Source organism: Microtus pennsylvanicus, chromosome 13 (assembly GCF_037038515.1).
Source record: "Microtus pennsylvanicus isolate mMicPen1 chromosome 13, mMicPen1.hap1, whole genome shotgun sequence".
In the NCBI taxonomy this organism is placed as follows: Eukaryota; Metazoa; Chordata; class Mammalia; order Rodentia; family Cricetidae; genus Microtus; species Microtus pennsylvanicus.
Window position 1 is genome coordinate 83,348,114 of NC_134591.1, and position 19,959 is coordinate 83,368,072.

Here is a 19,959-nt window from a genome sequence, read left to right on the forward strand (position 1 = left end):
AAACTTAATTTTTGAAGGTTATGCAGTTATATAATATATACAGCTGTTGACAGAGGTTTCTGTCCTGCCCAGTCCCTCAGCTGTTCAGTCCCAAAGAAACACACAGAGGCCTCCGTCAACAAACGTGCCAATGTGGACAATTATATCCACATAAAACCTGAGAGAGCGTGGGACGTAATTCTAGACACAAAAGAACATTGTTAAACACGGCTTCTTGGTAGCAGCATTTTCTCAGGTGGGGCTCTGTTTGCTAGAAGAAAGAACATCTCATTTAAGAGAGGCTTCCTGACTCAGCTTGAGTTGCAAAAACATCGCAGCTCTTTTAAGAGTCCCCCCCCCTCAAAAAAACAAACGGTGTTTATGTATAGCGGACAGCGTGCTTCTTGGTGGTGGCAGCAACCTTAAAACTCCATGGAGTTGTGGCAATAAACATGGCTCCTGCCAGAACCTCCATCAGGAAGCTAGGCTCTCAGAAAGCTAAGGAAGGGGGTGGATCCAGCCTTCAAAGTCATGGCTTTAATCCTAGCCACATCACTTAGCAAATTAGTCTCAAGTGGTCAGAAAAAGAGCTATACAGTAAAGATAGATTCAGATGGGAAAAAAAAACACCTTTAAACAGTTTAGAGTGTGTTTAAAAATATATGTAGACTTGGTAGAGAAAAGAAAAAGGATAAAGTCTTTAGAGAGAGAGAGATGGAATTTGGGTGTTGCAGCACCTACCTTTAATCCCAGCACTTGGGTGGTATGGGAGAGTTGTCTGTGTTCTGTCAATCATGTTTCAAATAACCGCTGATTGGCCAGGCAGGGAGTATAGGCAGGAAAACCAGACAGGAAGTAGAGGTGGAGCAAAGAGAACAGGAGTATTCTGGAAAGCAGGAAGTTCCCTCCACATTCCAACCCAGACCACTGAGAAGCAAGATGTAATCTACCCAGCTGAGAAAAGTACCGAGCCATGTGGCTAACATAGATAAGAACAATGGCTTAATATAAGCTATAAGAGCTAATAAGTAGCCTGAGCTAATGGGCCAATCAGTTTATATCTAATGCAGACTCTCTGTGTGATTTCTTTGGGGCTTGCCAGTTGTGGGGTATCTGGCAGGACAGAAATCCCCATGAGCGCTGGCCCTCATGTTACAAAATGACACCCAACCTCATGTTACACTTGGGAGTCAGAGGCAGGAGGACCTCTGTGAGTTCAAGGAAAGTATGGTTTACAAAATGAGTTCCAGGACAACCAAAAATACACAGAGAAACCCTGTCTCAAAAAACCAAAAATTAGGGGCTGGAGAGATGGTTCAGAGGTTAAGAGCACTGACTGCTCTTCCAGAGGTCCTGAGTTCAATTCCCAGCAACTACATGGTGGCTCACAGCCATCTATAATGAGATCTGGTTCCCTATTCTGGCATGCAAGCATACATGGAAGGAATGTTGTATACATAATAAATAAATACATCTTAAAGTAAACCAAAAATTAAAAATAAATAGAATAGAGTTTAGCCGGGCCATGGTGACATATGCCTTTAATCCCAGCACTCAGGAGGCAGAGGCAGGCGGATCTCTGTGAGTTAGAGACTGGCCTGGTCTACAAGAGCTAGTTTCAGGACAGGCTCCAAAGCTACAGAGAAACCCTGTCTCATAAAACAAAAACAATATATATACACACATTCCTAATTTCATTTCTTCACCCTCTTTAGGTCCTTTTGACTGAGTTTTTTAAGGAGCTACAATCTTCCTGATGTTCACTGTTGCTGCCTCCCCATGTTTCTCCTCCTATTAGCTGAGAACACAAAGCCTAATCTATCCTGGGGAATCCAGATTCTCTTCCCACAGCAACTTGTCAATCTTAGGAAAAACTGGAGTGCCTAGACAAGCCGTCATTGGCTGCCTGCTAGGGAGGGAAGTGGCTTAGTGCCTTGTGCTTCATGATCTTTCAATGTATCTCATACTAAAAATGGACCATGTTTCTTGTAGCCCAAACCTCAAGACAGTTCTCGGAATCTCCAAATCACCCATGTAATACCCTTCCCACAGTCCCATTCCTTCTTTTCTTGACCATTCTATTGGAGATTGAGAGGAAAAGCAACAGGGCAAGGGCCTGTAAGCCTCTTTGTTTACCGAGTTCTGGGGTTAAAGGTATGAGCCACCATGCCCAGCCCCATTTCTCCTCTTTTTTGAGACAAAGCTCTCACTAAACGGGCTTCCATAGTGAAGCGATCTTCCTGTCACTTTCGCGATGAGCTGAATGAGAGGAGCCGGTTACCTCACAAACTCTTTCTGAAAAGTTTCTGTACCCGATAAACTTCTCTGCAGATGCAGCAATCCAAAACAGACTCAGAAAAACCCGAGGTTTAATGGATTAAAGGCTCCTAAATGATTTTCCAACCCCCCAGAGAGGAGATGGAAAGAGACCAGAAAACCCACATATCTGGTTTCTGGCGGGCGCTAAAATACGCTGTTGGAGTGGTCTTGAGCATCTCTGGGGGTGGGGTCATCATTCGGCGGGCCTTCTGAGATGTGGCAGGGTTTGGAGAGATCAGAGGGGACGGGGCTTGGGGTGGACCTTCCACCGAACATTTAGAGACTCTCTGGGTTTATGAATGCCAGGGGCTGGGGTGAAGCTTCCACCGAACCTTCTCATTATCACTTAAATGTTAAAACTTCAAAGGGCTCTCCAAGGGAAATGAGGAACTTCCGGAGGAAGTGATACTCGTTATAGAGACGGGGCGTAAACAAAGTGCTGGCTCTCAGATACGTTTCCGAAGTTGATGGAGTGGCCACGGAGGAAACCGGATTGCGAGAGGGTTTCCCCAGACCGTAGGAACCGCCCGAAATTTCCAATATTGTGCAGGCGCTCCGCCCAGACTTTCATCAACGGCGAGGACCATTTAAGACGCCCCGGATGTACGCGCGGCGGACGTCACTGCCTTTTCCGGCGCGGGTGCTGTGACGTCAGATGCCGGTATAAACGGCCCCGAGCATCGGTCTTAGCTACTCTCGCCATAAACTCACGCAGCGTCGTCCGGTCGCTCTCCCGAGCTTGCAGCAGTGCGTAGTGCGTGCCCGGGAAAGCAGCGCTGACCTCCGTACGTACCTACGTCGCCCTCACTTCCGCGTTGCTGACTTCCGGTTTCCGCCATCTTTCTCGGGCGGAAGCCGGCTTCTAGGTGGGAGCTCCGTAACGAGCGCTGTGGGTAGTGCGATCGGTGCCATGCCGTCCTCGCCGTTGCGGGTGGCGGTGGTGTGCTCGAGTAACCAGAACCGGAGTATGGAAGCACACAACATCCTCAGGTAGTGCAAGCTCCGTCTGCCTTCCGTCCCTCCCTCCATCCCTCCTTTTTCTCCCCCGCAGATTCCTGCCCGGGTCCTGACCGTGCTGGGCCCCGAAGGTCGGGCCTTGCCCGACTCTTGCAGCCTTTTCGACCCCCCAGCGGGCTGCGTGCGCGCTACGCCCTCCTGTAGGGTAAGCTTTACCATGAAGTTGGTCTCAGGCCCGAATCGTTCGCGGTCACAGGAGCGTCAGTCCCAGTACACCCAAGAGCTGGCGAGCCTTTCGCGGCCTGTCTGCGTGCTGGCCTCGGGCAGCTCCGGTACTGGACGGAGAGACCAAGGTCTTCTGTGCTGCGAACGGTGCCCGACGGTTGGCTTTCCCGTGTGTGTCGTCCTGTCACATTCGCTGGAAAGCTCTCAACACATCAAGATGGAACGAGTCTGGAAGCCACCACCGTGACCCGAGTTGTCACCGTCAGGAATTAGTGTTCGTTGCTATCAGCGTTTGCAAGTCTCATGCACAAGCCGCCACTCCCACCCCATAACTCTAGGTGGTAATTTCTGGAACACACAAATACATTTGGGTTTGTAGTAGCATCTCATATTTCCTTCCGAATTCACCTGTGTCTAATACGGCATTTCTCTTTGATTTTGAAGATAAAATATTCTTAAAAATCTCCAGACAAAATGAGAAACCGATGCATTTGCATTACAGGTAAAATATGGTATAAATGTCAAATTTGATAGTACAGTAAAAACATCTTTTTCTCCCTGAGTTAATTATTTGCTAACTTTTGAGGTTTTTGTAGCTTTTATTCTTTGACAATTTCATACCCCCTTTCTTTCCCAAGACAGGGTCTGTGTGTAGTTCTGGATGTCCTCGAACTCGATATATAGACTAGACTGGCCTGAAACTCAAGAGATTCACCTGCTTCTGCCTCCCCGGTTCCCAAGTGCTGGTATTAAAGGCGTGTTGGCTGTCCTCGATCTCACCCTTGACCTGCCTCCCTACCTTAGGATTGCTAACAGGAATTTGCCACCACACCACACTGTCTCACCTTTTCTTAGAGAGCCAGGGTGCTAGCTGCCGATCACCTGCAAATTCTAAAATTTCACTCTTCCTAACGTTTACCACATAGATCAATGAGCGGTTCTCAGCCTTCCTAATGCTTCGATCCTTTAATACAGTTCCTTATGTTGTGGTGACCCCACCACCACCACCAATTTTTTTTTTTTTTTCGAGACATGGTTTCGCTGAAGTTTTGGAGCTTGTCCTGGAACTAGCTCTCGTAGACCAGGCTGGCCTTGAACTCACAGAGATCTGCCTGCCTCTGCCTCCCAACTGCTGGATTAAAGGCTTGTGCCACCGCTGCCCATCCTCCCAACCAAATTTTATAGTCGTTGCTATTTTTCATAACTAATTTTGCTACTGTTCTGAATTATGGTGTGAATATCTTTGCTTTCCGATAGATTTAGGTGACCCCTGTGGAAGGGGTTAGGAGCCACAGGTTGGGAAACATTGACATAGACATAGTATTTACTTGGTAGCTTTGTTTGTTTTACAGGTGATAGCATGCTTTGAATGTTACCAACGTGGATTACAAAGTATAAAGTTAGCTTGGGCTATAAGACCTGGATCTCCAAAAGAAAATGTGGTGCGGTGTCTCATTTCATCGTATCCTCTTGGATACGTATTTCATCGTATCTCTCTCGGCCAAGGTGACCTTGAACTAAAAAAATTCATCTTGCTTGGTGTGCTAAGATTATAAACATTTGATGCTGTACACAGATGGTCCTTGAGACGAGGTCTCTCTTGGTCTTAGGAATCAACTCAGGTCCTTGTGTTCATGCGGCAAGCACTGCAGTGACCAGTCTTCCATTACCCCACTTTTTTGTCTCATTTCACACTGTAGCCCAGGTTGGTGTGAAGTTTTGGCGCTCCTGCCTCAGCTACCTCAAATGCTAGGACTGCAGATGCAGTCCGCTGTGTTCTGCGCTCCCCCCTTTTTGCATTTTTATGAATTCAATTTAAATTACATTTATTTATGTTTAATGAACGAGGGTGGTTACAAAGCTATCAGTAACCAGAGAGATTCTAGGCAGCCATTGATTTTTGTTACTGTTCTATTAGACATCATGTGATTTTAATTTCTGCCACAACTCCTTGTGTAAATATGTTTGTATAGCTTTTGATTACTTTTCTAGTATAAATTGCTAGAAATGAGATTATTGAGCCAAATAGTTGGTATGTTCCACATTCTTAGTTTTTAAACTCTGCTTTCCAGAGTAGTGCATGATCAAAGTTCCCATTGCCTCAGTCTCAGTATTCTTAAGACCAAAATAGGGGAAAAATTTTGTTTTTCTTTTTCAAGATAGGGCTTCTCTGTGTAACAGCACTGGTTGTCCTGGAACTTGTTTAGCAGACCAAGTCATCAGGCTTGACAGGTCCCTTAACCTACTCAATCATCAACTGTGTTTTGTTTTTTGAGATAGTCTCAGTCTCCTTGGCTATTTTGGACTAGATCCACCTGTCTCAGCCTCCTAAATGCTGGGATTAAAGGTGTGAAGTTCTAATCCTTCTGCCTCCACCTTCCAACTGTTGAGATTACGAATTTGAACTACCCACCGTGTCTACCTTAAAGTTTACCAATTTGTTCTTTTAGATGCTGACCTTGAACGCACAGAGATTCCCTGCTTCTGCCTCTCAAGTTTTGAGACTAAAGATGTGTGCCTCCACCACCTAGCAGTGTTCTGGCGCACACCTTTAATCCCAGCACTCGGGAGGCAGAGACAGGCAAATCTCTGAGTTTGAGGACAATCTGGTCTACAGAATGAGTTTCAGGGCAGCCGAAGATACACAGAGGAAACCCTGTCTCAAAAAGATAAACAAAAAAATATACTTCAAGAGGACAACAGGCTAGGCAGAGATAGTACACATCTTTAATTCCAGCAGAGCGAGTTCCAGGACAACCAGTACTACATAAAGAAACCCTGCCTCAAAAATCAAAACAATAAGAAAAGAGGACAACAGGCTGAGCCTCAACTGGAGTGCTGTCTACTGCCTTTTATTTATGGGTTGCTAAGGCAGAAAGATCTAACCCTTTAATTTTATTATTAGCCAGACTTTGATTTCATCTGTGGTCTCAGTAGGCTACGCTCCTGGTCCTGATTATTATTTTTTTTTTTGGCTGGCATGTATGTGTATGCACTACTTGTATGCCTCGTACCCTCACGGGTCAGAAGAGGGCATTGGGTCCCCCCAGATGGTTGTGAACCACTGTATGGGTGATGGGTCTCCTGAAGAGCAACCAGTATCCTTGACCATTGACCGTCTCTCCAGCCCTTTGCTCTTTGTAGTCGGCTGGGACACAGTGCCTGGCCCACAGAAGCTGCAATTTTAATTATAAACACTCAAAATAAGCTGGCAATACAACTTAGAGATAGAATAGAAGCCTAGTATGTCCAAGGTTATGGGCTCAATCCTAGAACTTCATAAACAAAAGAAGACAAAGCTGGGGACAGCATAGATCAGTAGCATGCTTATCAGTTTGCACATAGCCCTGGATTTGATTCTTAGCATCCCATTAAACACAACTAACTCGATGTGGTGATGTGTGCCTATAATCCCAGTACTTAGGACGTAGAAACAATAAAACTAGAAGTTGGTTGTAGGCATTAATTACATAGATAGTGCCAAACGTGAGAGAGACCGAGACAGTCTTAAGATAGATGGCCAGGCAGTGTGAAGCCTGGCCAAGTATGTTTAAGTCCCTGGGTGGGAGAAACAAGCTTAGGAGAGTTGGTCTGGTGAGTGCCTCTGCCAGGGTACATTCTCAGAATTGTTCATCTTGACAACTTGTGTGTGTGTACCTGTAATGGGGTGTTTGGAGGTCGGTGTCAGATAACCTGTTACTCTAACATACAGTTTGAGACACAGACCTAGTGGACCTGGAGCTAACCAATTAGCCAGACTGGCTGATAGCAAACTCGAGGTTAGCTACTATCACCACAGATTACAGCCAAATGCAACCATAGGCCGTTGTTGGTTGGTTGGTTTGGTTTATTTAAAGATATTTTTCTTCTTAAGTTTTTTGTTTATCAGTGTTTTGTTTGCATGTGTGTCTCCATGCGAGAAAATAGGAGCCTAAGAAGAATCCAGAGAACTGGAAGAAAAGTTATCAGCTGTGATCCCAGAAGTCCTTGATTTGTGGTAGACTGTGGAATGCCAGTGTCGTAGTGAGCATATGCTGTGGGCCACCAGAGTTGTGCCATCCTGTAGCTGGTAGCAACTGACTCAAGATTGGAACATAAGCCACTTTGAGGTGCCGTGAGTTCCTCTCTGTTCTTGAACCATGTTACCCAGTCTTTCACAGGGAGGTGGCATAAATTGTCTCTGCTGTATGGTTTTTGGTTCTTGATATACTGTAAGAGAATGAACTAGAAATTGTTTAGGTACATAAAGAACTTGGAACTGGGCAGTAGAGGTGACTCAGGTTAAGAGCAGTGGCTGGTCTTCCAGAGGTTCTGAGTTCAATTCCCAACAGTCACATGGTGGCTCACAACCATCTGGTGCCCTTTTATGTATGGCATGCAGTTGTCCATGCAAGCAGAACACTGTATGCATAAGAAATAATTTTTTTTTTTTGAGACAGGGTTTCTCTGTAGCTTTGGAGCCTGTCCTGGAACTAGTTCTTGTAGACCAGGCTGGCCTCAAACTCACAGAGATCTGCCTGCCTCTGCCTCCTGAGTGCTGGGATTAAAGATGTCCTCCTGACTAAATAAATAAGTTAAAAAAAAAAAAGAAAATCAAAAACTTGGAACCAATATACTTATATATCCCAGCATTGGAGAGGCTAAAACATAAGGATCATAAACTTGCTGTCCTCCATAGTGAGAGTCTTCCTTGAAAAAAAAAGCTGAGTGTGTTGTTGCATACTTAGACAATTGCCCTATACTTTAGGTAGAACAAGGTGTTGAGGTTTAACTCCCATGTGGGCTGTACAGACCCTGTTTCTTTTTTTCCCATTTATTTATTTATTTATTTGGTTTTTCAAGACAGGGTTTCTCTAGTTTGTCTTGCAACTTATAGACCAGGCTGGTCTCAAACTCACAGATATCCGACTAATTCTGCCTCCCATGTGCCGGGATTAAAGGTGTGAGCCATTATCACCCAGTTTGGACCCTTTTTCTTTTAAAAAAAAAAAAAAGCCGGCAAGTGGTGATGCACACCTTTAATCCCAGCACTCAGGAGGCAGAGGTCCATAGATCTCTGTGATTTCAAGGCCAGCCTGGTTTACAGAGTGAGTTCCAGGACAGGCTCTAAAACTACACAGACAAACCATGTCTTGAAAGTCCAAAAAAAGGAAAGAATAAAAGGCTACAGGTCTTACAAACATGCCTCCCTGAGAACATGTGTACTTTCACAGGTTTTAAGGGACTGTCAGCTAGTTTTTGTTTCATTCCTACAAAAAAGTAGAATTAAGACCAAGAAATTGCTAAAGAAAATGGACTTCTGTTTAGCTATGAATGGTGAGTACGTCAAACTTAGTAATAGCTTTAACCACTGGAAAGTTACAGGCTAAGTAGGATGGTGTCTTGGGAGTAAGGCACTTCTTTCCACCTGACAGCCCGAGTTTGAGTCCTAGGACCCACATGGTAGAATATGAGAACCAACTCCCACGGCTTGTCCTCTGACCTGTACGTGAGTACATGCTAAGTAAAAAGTAAACGTAATAAGTGTATTTAAGAATTTATGTGTCTGGCTTAGTGGCACACAACTTGAATTCCAATACTCAAGATACAGGTAGGTGGGTCTTTGGGAGTTTGGTCTACATAGCTAGTTCTAGGCCACCCAGGGCTACGTGGCAAACAACCAAAAAAGTTTAGAATCGTCTTCTTAACCTGTTTTTGTAGGTGAGAAATAGGTAGAGCCTGTACTTTGAAATTTTTCTAGTGATAGCATAAATTTTGTCAAGGTATTTCCAAAGAGTTTTACTTTCTGTGTTAGTTGATGTTTTGTACCTGTGACAGATGACTAAGAAACACTTGAAGGGAGGAAAGATCAGGGCTTAGTTTCAGTCCATGGTCATTTGGCTGTGCCATTTTTGTCCTATGGTGAAGAAGGGCATTGTGGAGGGGACCTATGGAATAGAGCTGTTCACCTCTTCACTCACGGTGAGGATAAGAGACATTCATGGTGATTTATTTTGTCCAGCTAGGCTCTGCCTCTTGTTTCTTTCCTCCTCCCCAGTAATGTCATCAAATTATGAATCCTTTGTATTAGCCCATCGGTGAGGTTGGAATTCTTGAGCTTTCTTTGTTTTTGTAGACAGGTTGTCCTGGAACTTGCTCTGTAGACCATGCTGACCTTGAACTCCTGCCAAATGCTGGGATCTTCCACTCCAACACTGGGCCCACACCAAACCGTCTCACCAGCCTTGAAATATTAGAGGGCTGGTGGCCTGTGAACAGTTGATGTGGGTTCTACAGACATGATGTCATCAGCATTTTAGAAATCAGACTGATAGTGCTGGATAATCTTGAGTAAAGATGACAGGATTGTAGCACCTACTGTTTAGAGATGTATTTGCTTTTACAGGCAGTGGGTTCAGGATTTCAGTCTATTAAAATCATAATTTAAACTCTCATCATTCCAAAACATTAAGAGTCAAAAAAAAAGGCCAAAACTGTCAGAACCTATGCTGACAATTTGAGCATTTTCTTTGGTATACATGTTGGTATTTTACTTTCAGTCTTTGGTACAACAATTAAACAGCGTTTTTCCTTAGTTTAACACTTTCTACAACAAATTCACTGATCGGTTTTTGATAGGTGTGGAAGACACTTATTTTTCTCGAAGATTAGGTAGAATAATTGCCCTTCAGACAAAGCTGTTGGTTGTCAGGAGTATTTTTATAGCATTCATTGCCTTTATGTAAGAAGCAGATTGTCACCATACAAAATGGGCTGTTAAGCCAGTTTCAGAAGCTTCAGAGAAAGCAGAGCTTCTGTTGCTAATTAGCCTTTTTGCCACCTGGGAACAGCTTTTGGGGGGGGGGGGACAAACTGCATTGCCATTTATTTTTAAAAAGGATGATTAAAAGTAATAGTTCAGAAAGGTGGAGTGGGGAGGCACTTGTAATATGATGGCTGACCATGCAGGCAGCTCTTAGACTTCAGCCACATCAAGACTAGGTCAGGTTGTTTTGGAGATGATGTGATTATAGGAATATAGATAGATTAACTGGAGAATGTTCCCTGTGGAAAATCCTGCACCAGCCTTACAACCCGTTAGGGAGTTGTGGTCATGTCTATCCTGCCCTCTGCAATGCTTTTCGGGACCTCTTTGGTCTGTACAATGGTTATGTTGTGTGTATTTGAGGCACCTCTGACTCATGCCTTTGTTTTGTATCCTAGACTAGTTTAAAAATCTTGATTCTCCTGCCTCTCTCAGCCTCTGATTACCTGAGACTTCAGCCTTGTGCCACAGAGCCCAGCTCTGTCTCTTTTAGTACTTCAAAGGAATGACCAAAACAAATGAGCCTTATGCATCCAGCTTTTTGCTTTTGCCTTTTTTTTCTTTTTTTTGGTTTTTCGAGACAGGGTTTCTCTGTGGTTTTGGTTCCTGTCCTGGAACTAGCTCTTATAGACCAGGCTGGCCTCGAACTCACAGAGATCCGCCTGCCTCCGCCTCCCGAGTGCTGGGATTAAAGGCGTGCACCACCACCGCCGGCTGTTTTTGCCATTTTTTAAAATTTTATTTATTTATATTTGGTGTTTTGAGACGGTTTTTCTGTGAAACAGTCCTGACTGTCTTGGAACTTGCTTTTTAGACTAGACTGGCCTTGAACTCACAGAGATCTGCCTGCCTCTGCCTCCTTAGCCCTCCAAGTGCTGGGATTGGAGTGTGCACCACCACCGCCTGGCGCTTTTCCCATTGTTAAAATGATCCTGGTAGATCTCTTTAGAGTGGGACCTTTTGGGAAAAGTGATCTCCGCTCTTTCTTGTTTTGAACCAATTAAGATGACTTCTCTAATGGCTCAGTGGTTAAGAGCACTGGTTGCTCTTTCTGAGGACCCTGGTTCAATTCCCAGCACCGGCATGGCAGCTCACAACTGTCTGTACTCCAGGGACCCCACACAGATATACAGACAGACAGAATGCCAATGCACATAAAAGTAAATTAAAAAAAAAAGTTAAAAGATGACTTCTTGAATACCTGATTAATCTCTGCACTACATGTGTGCCTAGTGGTCACGGAGGTCAGAAGAGGGCAGGGGGGGCTGGAGAGATGACTCAGGTGCTGGTTCCAGGATGCTTATGATACATATATATGCACAGAAGCAAAATACTCATGCACATAAAATATTAAACATAACATAATTTAAAAAAAGGAGAAGAAAAGGGCATCAGATCCTCTGAACCTGGAGTTATCAAAGGTTTTGAGCCTTCATATGGTGCCAGGAATTGAACCTGAGTCTTTTTTTTTTTTTTTTTTTTGGTTTTTCGAGACAGGGTTTCTCTTGTTTTGGAGCCTGTCCTGGAACTAGCTCTTGTAGACCAGGCTGATCTCGAACTCAAAGAGAACCGCCTGCCTCTGCCTCCCAAGTGCTGGGATTAAAGGTGTGCGCCACCACTGCCTGGCGAACCTGAGTCTTCTGCAAGAACAAATTTTCTTACTGTAAAGCCATGTCTCTAGACCTCATCCTTGTTTTGTTTTAAAAACTCTCATTGGGGGGCTGGAGAGATGGCTTTTCGGTTAAGAGCACTGCCTGCTCTTCCAAAGGTCCTGAGTTCAATTCCCAGCAACCACATGGTGGCTCACGACCATCTAATAAGATCTGGTGTCTGTTTCTAGTCTGCATGCAGGCAGAACACTGTATATTTAACAGATGCATCTTAAAAAATAAAACAACAAACAACTCATTGGCTTGAAGAGGCAAGTCTTTTTCTTGTGAGCCTTAATCCCAGTCCTCATGGAGAACACACCAAGCTGGAACTCCACAGTTTGGGTGTGTGAACAATCTAAAACAGGACTACAACATCAGTCTCACCTGATGGTGCTTCTCTGGATCCTGGGCATCTTCAAGGTGTGTGCCCCCGCACCTCATTCTTGTTTGTTTTCCTGAGACACACCTTTCCATTGCACATTAGCCAAGTTTGTAAGGACATTGTTTCAAATTTAAATTAAGGGGACCTTCTGCTTTGACCCTGTCTGATATCTCTGTCACCTTTTCAGTTCTCACGAACACCTGGTGTTTGTTGCTTTCTAACTCACTTTTTGTTGGAACATTGGAATTTTTGTGTTTCCAGTTTAATAGCTCAGGCATATGTGGACTCTGGGTTTTAATGATTCTGTTTTAGGTTGTGTTTCTTATATGTCATTCTGAATAGCTCAGGATATTCTAGAAACACAGGAACAGACCCAGCTTTTTATCAACCTCAGGGACCTTAGCTGAGGTGTCCCAACTTAAATATGAACTGCTTTTTTCAGAATATTTACTCGTTTGTTTGTTTAATTGGGACAGGATTTCTCTGTGTAGCCATGGCTATACAGGAACTAACTCTGTAGATCAGGCTGGCCTCAAACTCAAGAATCTGCCTGTCTGCCTCCTTGAAGGCTGGGATTAAAGGTGTGCACCACAGCATCCAGCTAGAATTAATTTTTTTTTTTTTTCGAGACAGAGTTTCTCTGTAGCTTTGGAGCCTGTCCTGGAACTAGCTCTTGTAGACCAGACTGGTCTCGAACTCACAGAGGTCCGCCTGCCTCTGCCTCACGAGTGCTGGGATTAAAGGCTAGAATTATATTTCTGCTTTTGTGAATTCTTTGTAAGTGATAAGTAGTGATACAGGACTGTGTTGCTTGGCACCAACTCTCTTTTATTTTGCCCTCTCTGCTACTTCTTGGAAACAGTTCTTGGAAATGATGGTTAGACCTGTAAAGAACTCTGCATAGACTTATAACCAAGTGGTTTGTTGGCTTCTGACCTTTGTGATCACAGGCAGCACTCTGTGAATGCCTTTTCTGTGGCTTTGTGTCTGTCTGACTGGGTTTCTATAAGTGAAATTCTTAGGTGTGGACTCACTACTGAAGTCCACAGTCACTTATTTACTTTATACCTGCTGCATGCTACCGTGTGATACTATCTGATCGGTCCTTCCTTGTTGCTGACTCCCTAAGTGACTCAGAGCCGGGCGGTGGTGGCTCATGCCTTTAATCCTAGCACTTGGCAGGCAGAGGCAGGTGAGTTCGAGACCAGCCCGGTCTACGAGAGCTAGTTCCAGGACAGGCTCCAAAGCTATGGAGAAACCCTATCTCAAAAAAAAAGTGACTCAGAAACAGAGCAGAGTTTTCTGCTTTCTTCCTTTTCACCCCTTGCTTTATAGACCAGGCTGGCCTTTAACAACAGATCCACCTGCTTCTTTCCCCTCAATTCCAGGATTAAAGGTGTGTGCCTCCTCGCCCAGCCCCATCTTCATTAATTTTTTTTAGGGTTTTAATATGTATTATAGTTAGGTACAACCTCAAATTTATGATCCTCCTGCCTTAACTGGTGGTGTAATGGGTTCTCATCACTGCCTCTGTCACCTTTCACTCCCTTAAATGGACTAAGTTGAAAAGTGGTACCTGTGTGCTGTTGTGGAAAATTGTTTGTTTATGCTGTGGAGCATTTGTTTAATGATGTAAATGTGTGTTTCTTTTGTTTATGCTGTATTTGCTTAACTCTGTGAAGCTGTGATTCTTTACCTGTCTAAAACACCTGAGATTCTAATACACAGCTGAGCGACCAATAACAAGGCAGTAAAAAGGATAGGCGGGACCGGCAGGCAGAGGTATAAATGGGAGAAATCTGGAGCGGGAAGGAGCCAGGAGAGAACAAGGGGAGGAGGATTTTAAGGGCCTGCCGGCCACCCAGCCACCCAGAGTAAGAGTGAAAGAACGATGTACAGAAGAGAAGGAAAAAGCCCAGAGGCAAAAGGTAGTCGGGGATAATTTAAGAAAAACTGGCAAGAAACAAGCCAAGCTAAGGCCTGGCATTTCTAACTAAGAATAAGCCTCCGTGTGTGATTTTACTTGGGAGCTAGGTGGTGCCCCCCTGCCGAAGCCAAAAGAGTTAAAAAAAAAAAACAAACCATGCAACAGCATGTTTTGTTTTTCTCTTGTACATGAAATAGAATATTTGACGTGTAAGGGTCATTTCTTTCCCAGTGATATTATGTCCGAGTTATTGCCCCTTCTGTGGAATTTTTAGTAACGTTACTTTGTGGTGGATGAATCTATAGTAAGCATGGTTCTCTGCACACCAGATGGTGAGCAGCGTTCTTACCCAGTTTGACAATGAGATGTTTAAAATAATTCCAAATGTCCGGAGTTACAGTTAAACAAATGAACAACAAGAAAAAACAAGAGAATTGTGTATGGTGGTGTAACTTCTAGGCCAGCCAGATGTTCGTTCTGTATTACGTGTTGGCTTGAGCTACACAGTGAGATCCTGGCTCAAAACAACAACAAAAATACAAAAAAGCTTTACATGGTGATGCTTGTTAAAAATCACAACTAGCTAAGCATGGTGATACGAACCTATAATTTCAGCACTAGGGAGTTAGAGGCTGTTGGATTTCTGTGAGTTCAAGTTCATCCTGATCCACACAGTAGTTTTAAGGCTGCATAGTGAGATACCGTCCCAGCATTTGAATTGTATTTGGGGAATTGGAGAGATGGCTCAGTGGTTGGGAGCATTTATTGATTTTGCAGAGAACCTAAGGTCAGTTTCCAACATCCATATAGTGGTGTGCAACCATCTGCCACTCCAATTCTAGGGAATCCACCCCTTTAAATTTTTTTTTTTTTATTTTAAAGAATTACACTTTTGCTGCCAGCCTGATCTACAAGAGCTAGTTGCAGAACAACCTGGGCTACACAGAGAAACCTTGTCTCGTAGAAAAAAAAAATTACACCTTTGTTAAGTTTTAAAAGAAACCAGGTCAGCCAGGCTTTGTGGCACAAACCTTTAATCCCAACATTTGGAAGGCAGAAGCACGTCTTTAATCCCAGCACTCGGGAGGCAGAGGCAGGCTCTTGAGTTTAAGGGCAATCTGATCTACATGGAGAGACCCAAGTCTTAAATAATAAATAAATAAGAACAGGCTGGGGAGATGGCTTGTGCAATTCTGAGGGCCTGAGTTCAGATTTCCAGCACCCACATAGAAGTCAGATGTGTGTTTATATGCGAAACCCTGTACTAGGGGCAGGAGTGTGCGGGAAGAAGAGAGGTGGATCCCTGCAGCTCTTTGGGCAGCCAGTCTAGAGGAGCTGAATTTCAGGTTCAGTGAGAGACAACCTCACACCCCTGCTCCCTCCACCCCTCAAAGGTGAAGGAAAACTAAGGAGCATAATGTTGTAGTTTTCACATGTGTAAGTGTGCACACCCATGAGAACCTAGGTACACGTGCACTAAGAAGCAAATACCTAAAATCATGTTCTTAAGTACTTTAAATTTCACTTTTTATTGTTTTGTGTTTTAATATCTTTGAATCTTCTGTGTATGGTAGCATGTCCAGTGTACGTGTGCAAGTCAAAGGACAACTTAGAAGAATTGATCTCTGCTTTCACCACGTTAATCCAGGCACTGAAGTTAGGTTCTCAAGCGTCTACAGCAAGTGACATTTCACCACCTACAACAGGGTTGATGGGAGGGTCAGCTGGTAAAGGCACTGAGTACCAAACCCGATGACTGAGTCAGTCTCCAGGGTCCACGTGGTGGGAGTAGAGAGCCAGCTCTAACAAGATTTTCTCTGACCTGCACACGTATACCATGCCGTGTGTGGGTGCATGCACACACACAAATAAGTAATGTAATAAATTTGTTAAAAAAAAATAGATTGTGTAGCAGCACATACACTAAAAATGGAATGATACAGAGGTCAGCATGGTGCCCGCAAGGGGGACACGCATATTTGTAAAAGGCGAAAGATTTATACGATCTGAAGAGAAACCAGAATATTGGACATGCATATTTGTAAAGCCTTCCATATTTAAGAGAAAGAAATGGTTGTTCTTTTTTTCTGTTTTGTGTCCCTTGGTATGAGAACTTTATGTTTTAATCCAACTGTGATGTTTTTTTCTTCTTTGTGTCTTCCAGCAAGCGGGGTTTCAGTGTCCGGTCCTTTGGAACAGGAACTCATGTGAAGCTCCCAGGACCAGCACCTGACAAGCCCAATGTTTATGACTTCAAAACCACATATGACCAGATGTACAATGATCTCCTCAGGAAAGACAAAGAACTGTATCCCGTGGCTGACCCTTAGCGAAGCAGGGTGGTCTTCTGGTGGGTGTGGTTTGTGACTGGAAGTCACTCTGACCCCCCCCACCCTGCAGGGTGTGTTGAGGTGAAGCAGGATCGGCAGATGTGTTCTGGCTTATGTGCCTATGGTGCCCACATCAGTCCTTTCTATTTATGAGAAGTCAGCTTTGGTTTTGTTCTTTTCTTTTTTCTTTCTTTCTTTTTTTTCTTTCTTTTTTCCCTTTTTTTTTTTTTCCTGTAAATTTGAGACAGGGTCTAACTATGTAACCCTGCCTACCTTGGAACTCACTCTGTAGACCAGGCTGACCTTGAACTCACAGAGCTACTCCTACCACTGCCTCCAGAGCCCTGGGATTAAAGATGTGCAGTGCCAGCCCAGTGAAGAACTCAGTTTCTTTCCTTTTGCCTACTGGAGAGTCAAGAGTAGTGATTCTCAACCTTTGGGTTATGACCCTTTCACAGGGTCACCTAAGACCATCAGAAAACATTTATATTATGATTCATAACAGTAGCAAAATTGCAGTTAGGAAGTAGCAACAAAAACAGTTGTGGTTGGTGTCAGCACAACATGAGGAACTATATTAAAGGGTCCCAGCATCAGGAAGGTGGAGAAGCACTGGCTGGAGGCACACCTTGGTGTGGTCTGCCAGAGGCAGTGGAGCAGAAACTTGAGAGTGCTGGTGTCTTCCTCACACTGCGGCTGCCCAGCTGCGCTTCTGCAGAAGTGTCTGCTCTCCAACATGTCTGTGATCTCAGCCTTTGGGAAGTTGAGGCAGGAAGATTGCTGCAAGTTTTGAGACCAGCCTGGACTAGATAGTTTGAGGCTAGCTTGGGCTATAGCACAAGACTCTATCTCAAAATGAAAACAAAATATACTGTGTTTACCTAACAAAGCATGGAAAAATAAAGTCTTCTGGGAGAACTTTACTTCAGAAAGAGTCACAACAGTCCGAACCCTATACTGTAGACTCATGAGGAAAGAAAAAGTTACTTTAAAATAGCTTTTCCATACCGTGCTCTGCAGTGGTTAAGTCCATCAGTGCTCCAGGTGTTTGAGTTTTACGATAACCCCCATAGTCTCTTGAACATTCCCACGTTCATATGTTTAGCATGTGTTAGGACCCTGAGAGTGACCCTAGTCACTTCTCAATAAGAATTCTAGGTGCTCAGAGTGGAACCCTGAGATTGACCCTAGTCAGTTCTCAGTAAGAATTCCAGGTGCTCATAGTGGGGTCCACATAGTCTGAGCGGTGGGTGTGTGCACCAAACAACTTATTTTTTTCCCTTTTGGTTTTGGGGATCAGACCGACAGCCTTGTACACGCTAGCCTAGGCTAGTACTGCACCACTGAGCTGTTTTTACTGTGTATTCCTGGCTGGTCTGTAATAATCTGTATAGACCAGGTTGGCCGCGAACCTAGAGATCTACCTGCCTTTGCCTCTGTCTTGCCTGTAAACTCCTGGGTGCTGGATTAAAGGTGTGGGCCTCTGCATCCTGCCTTTTTTTATTTTTTTCCTCCTCATCTATCTTTTCACTTGTGAAGTTTCAGTCAGGGTTTACTAAGGTTTCTAAGCTGGGTTTGAACAGACTCTAGCCAAGGTAGACCATGAATACATTGCTCCTCCTGCCTCACCTTCCCTCCGCGAGGCTGCAGAACTATGTAACTCCAGACAGCACTTTGTCTCCATTTTCTTATATTCATACATAGTTGCAAATTTTAATATAAACTAAGATTTAAGCTAGTGAGGAGTCCTGGCTACTCTGGAAGCTGAAGCAAGAGGATTGCTTGACCCCAGAGTTTAAGGCCAACCTGGGTAACTGGGAGACAACCTCACAAGAAAGCATGGTCCGGGTATTATGACACCAGTCTCACTCAGGAGGCTGAGATGGGATGGTCTTAAAACTTTCTCAGAATAATATAATAAACTAAAGATGTTTTTGTAGGTGCAGAGATGAATTGGGTAGCTTGAAGGGTCTCAGATGCCTTCTAGTGAAATATAAAGCCTTGTGATCACTACATCTTTGCAGTCCCCGCCCTGCTTCCCAGTCCTTCCTCAGCTGCAGGCTGCAGTTGAAAGGTGGCCAGTGGAGACACAGGCATTTCCTGTTAGCCGCACTCAGTACGGTTGGGAGTGTTTGGGACTGTGGATTGGGCCTTTACCAACGTGATCCTGGGATCCCACCCTGGGATCCCAGAGCACATCTGGTACTTTTGACCCTACGCAGAAACCCAGGAACCTGAACTTGGAGGACTGAGAGCTGGTTAGAGCAGGCTGTGTTCTGCTCGTCCTTGTCCAAAGAGCTCATAAGTGGGGGGTGTGTCTGCACAGCTTCTTCCTGAAGCCTCTTGGGCGAGCTTGGTGTTCCTCTCCTTTCCATTAGAGTCATGGTAAGTATTACCATAAAATCCCAGAGAGTCTCATTTGGGGGCTGGGTATTTTCTTATCCCTAGAGAAAAGTTGAGATTTTATTTTTTATGTTAAATGCCTGTGTACCATTAATCTTATTGTGAAGCCTTGGCTGCTTTGAGTTTGTTTTTTTTTTGTTTTGGTTGTTTTAAAGTAGGGTCTGTATTATGTAGCTGTGCCTGTCCTGGAACTTACTGTGTAGAACAGGATGGCCTCTGGATTAAAGGCATGCATTTATCATGTCCAGCTCTTACCTACTTTTGAAATTTCTTCAGTTAGTACTATTTATTTTTGATGCTCTTATATTTATTTTGTGAGAGAAATAGACATACAGTAATGCACATATCCATACTCCTTTATTATAAATTAAATTTTAATATTGATGTCAGCTGACTTCCCTGTTCCTGGATAGGGTGGCTCTTAGTATGTTTTACAAGAATGAAGTTTAGCCGGGCAGTTATAGTTCACGCCTTTAGTCCTAGACTTGGGAGGCAGAGGCAGGCAGATCTCCGAGTTTGAGGCCAGTCTGGTCTACACAGCTAGTTCAAAAGCAACTGGGGCATTTACACAAACCCTGTCTCAAAAAAACAAGAGAAAACGATAATGCAGTTTAGGTTTCAACTATTTAGGGAGTTCTAAAAGGAGTGAAGACCAGCATCAGGGAGCAGGATCTTTATACACAGGGCGGGTGTAAGGGTCAGTGGCTGCCTCTTGAAATGTACAGACTATCCAGAGGGGAGAATGTGTTGGGGACAGGGTGGCAGGCAGAAGAGCTTGCGACTACTTTGGTAGTTTGGCGATGTCATCAGTATTTGCTTCTTGAGTACCTTCTAGGCAGGTTATTTACCCCTCGGTCAGTCCTCAGGAAGCTTGTTCATGTGGCTAGTATATTGGTCTAGGTGTAGCCAGAATGTACTCAGAGCTTTGCTGTGCTGTTCTCAGTACTATCCCTGGCCAAAAGAGATGTCTTCCAGGGAAC

The 19,959-nt window shown here is 44.2% G+C and overlaps 1 protein-coding gene across 1 annotated transcript in view; it reads left to right on the top strand.

Moving 5' to 3' along the window:
• Nucleotides 1-2,973: 2,973 nt before the first annotated feature.
• Ssu72 (SSU72 homolog, RNA polymerase II CTD phosphatase) overlaps nucleotides 2,974-19,959 on the top strand; it is a 30,820-nt gene continuing 13,834 nt past the window's right edge. Inside the window, exons 1-2 of the mRNA XM_075945684.1 lie at nucleotides 2,974-3,288; nucleotides 16,411-16,554. Of these exons, the coding sequence (XP_075801799.1) occupies nucleotides 3,209-3,288; nucleotides 16,411-16,554 (224 nt within the window). The 5' untranslated portion in view covers nucleotides 2,974-3,208. The remainder of the gene's footprint in view (nucleotides 3,289-16,410; nucleotides 16,555-19,959) is intronic.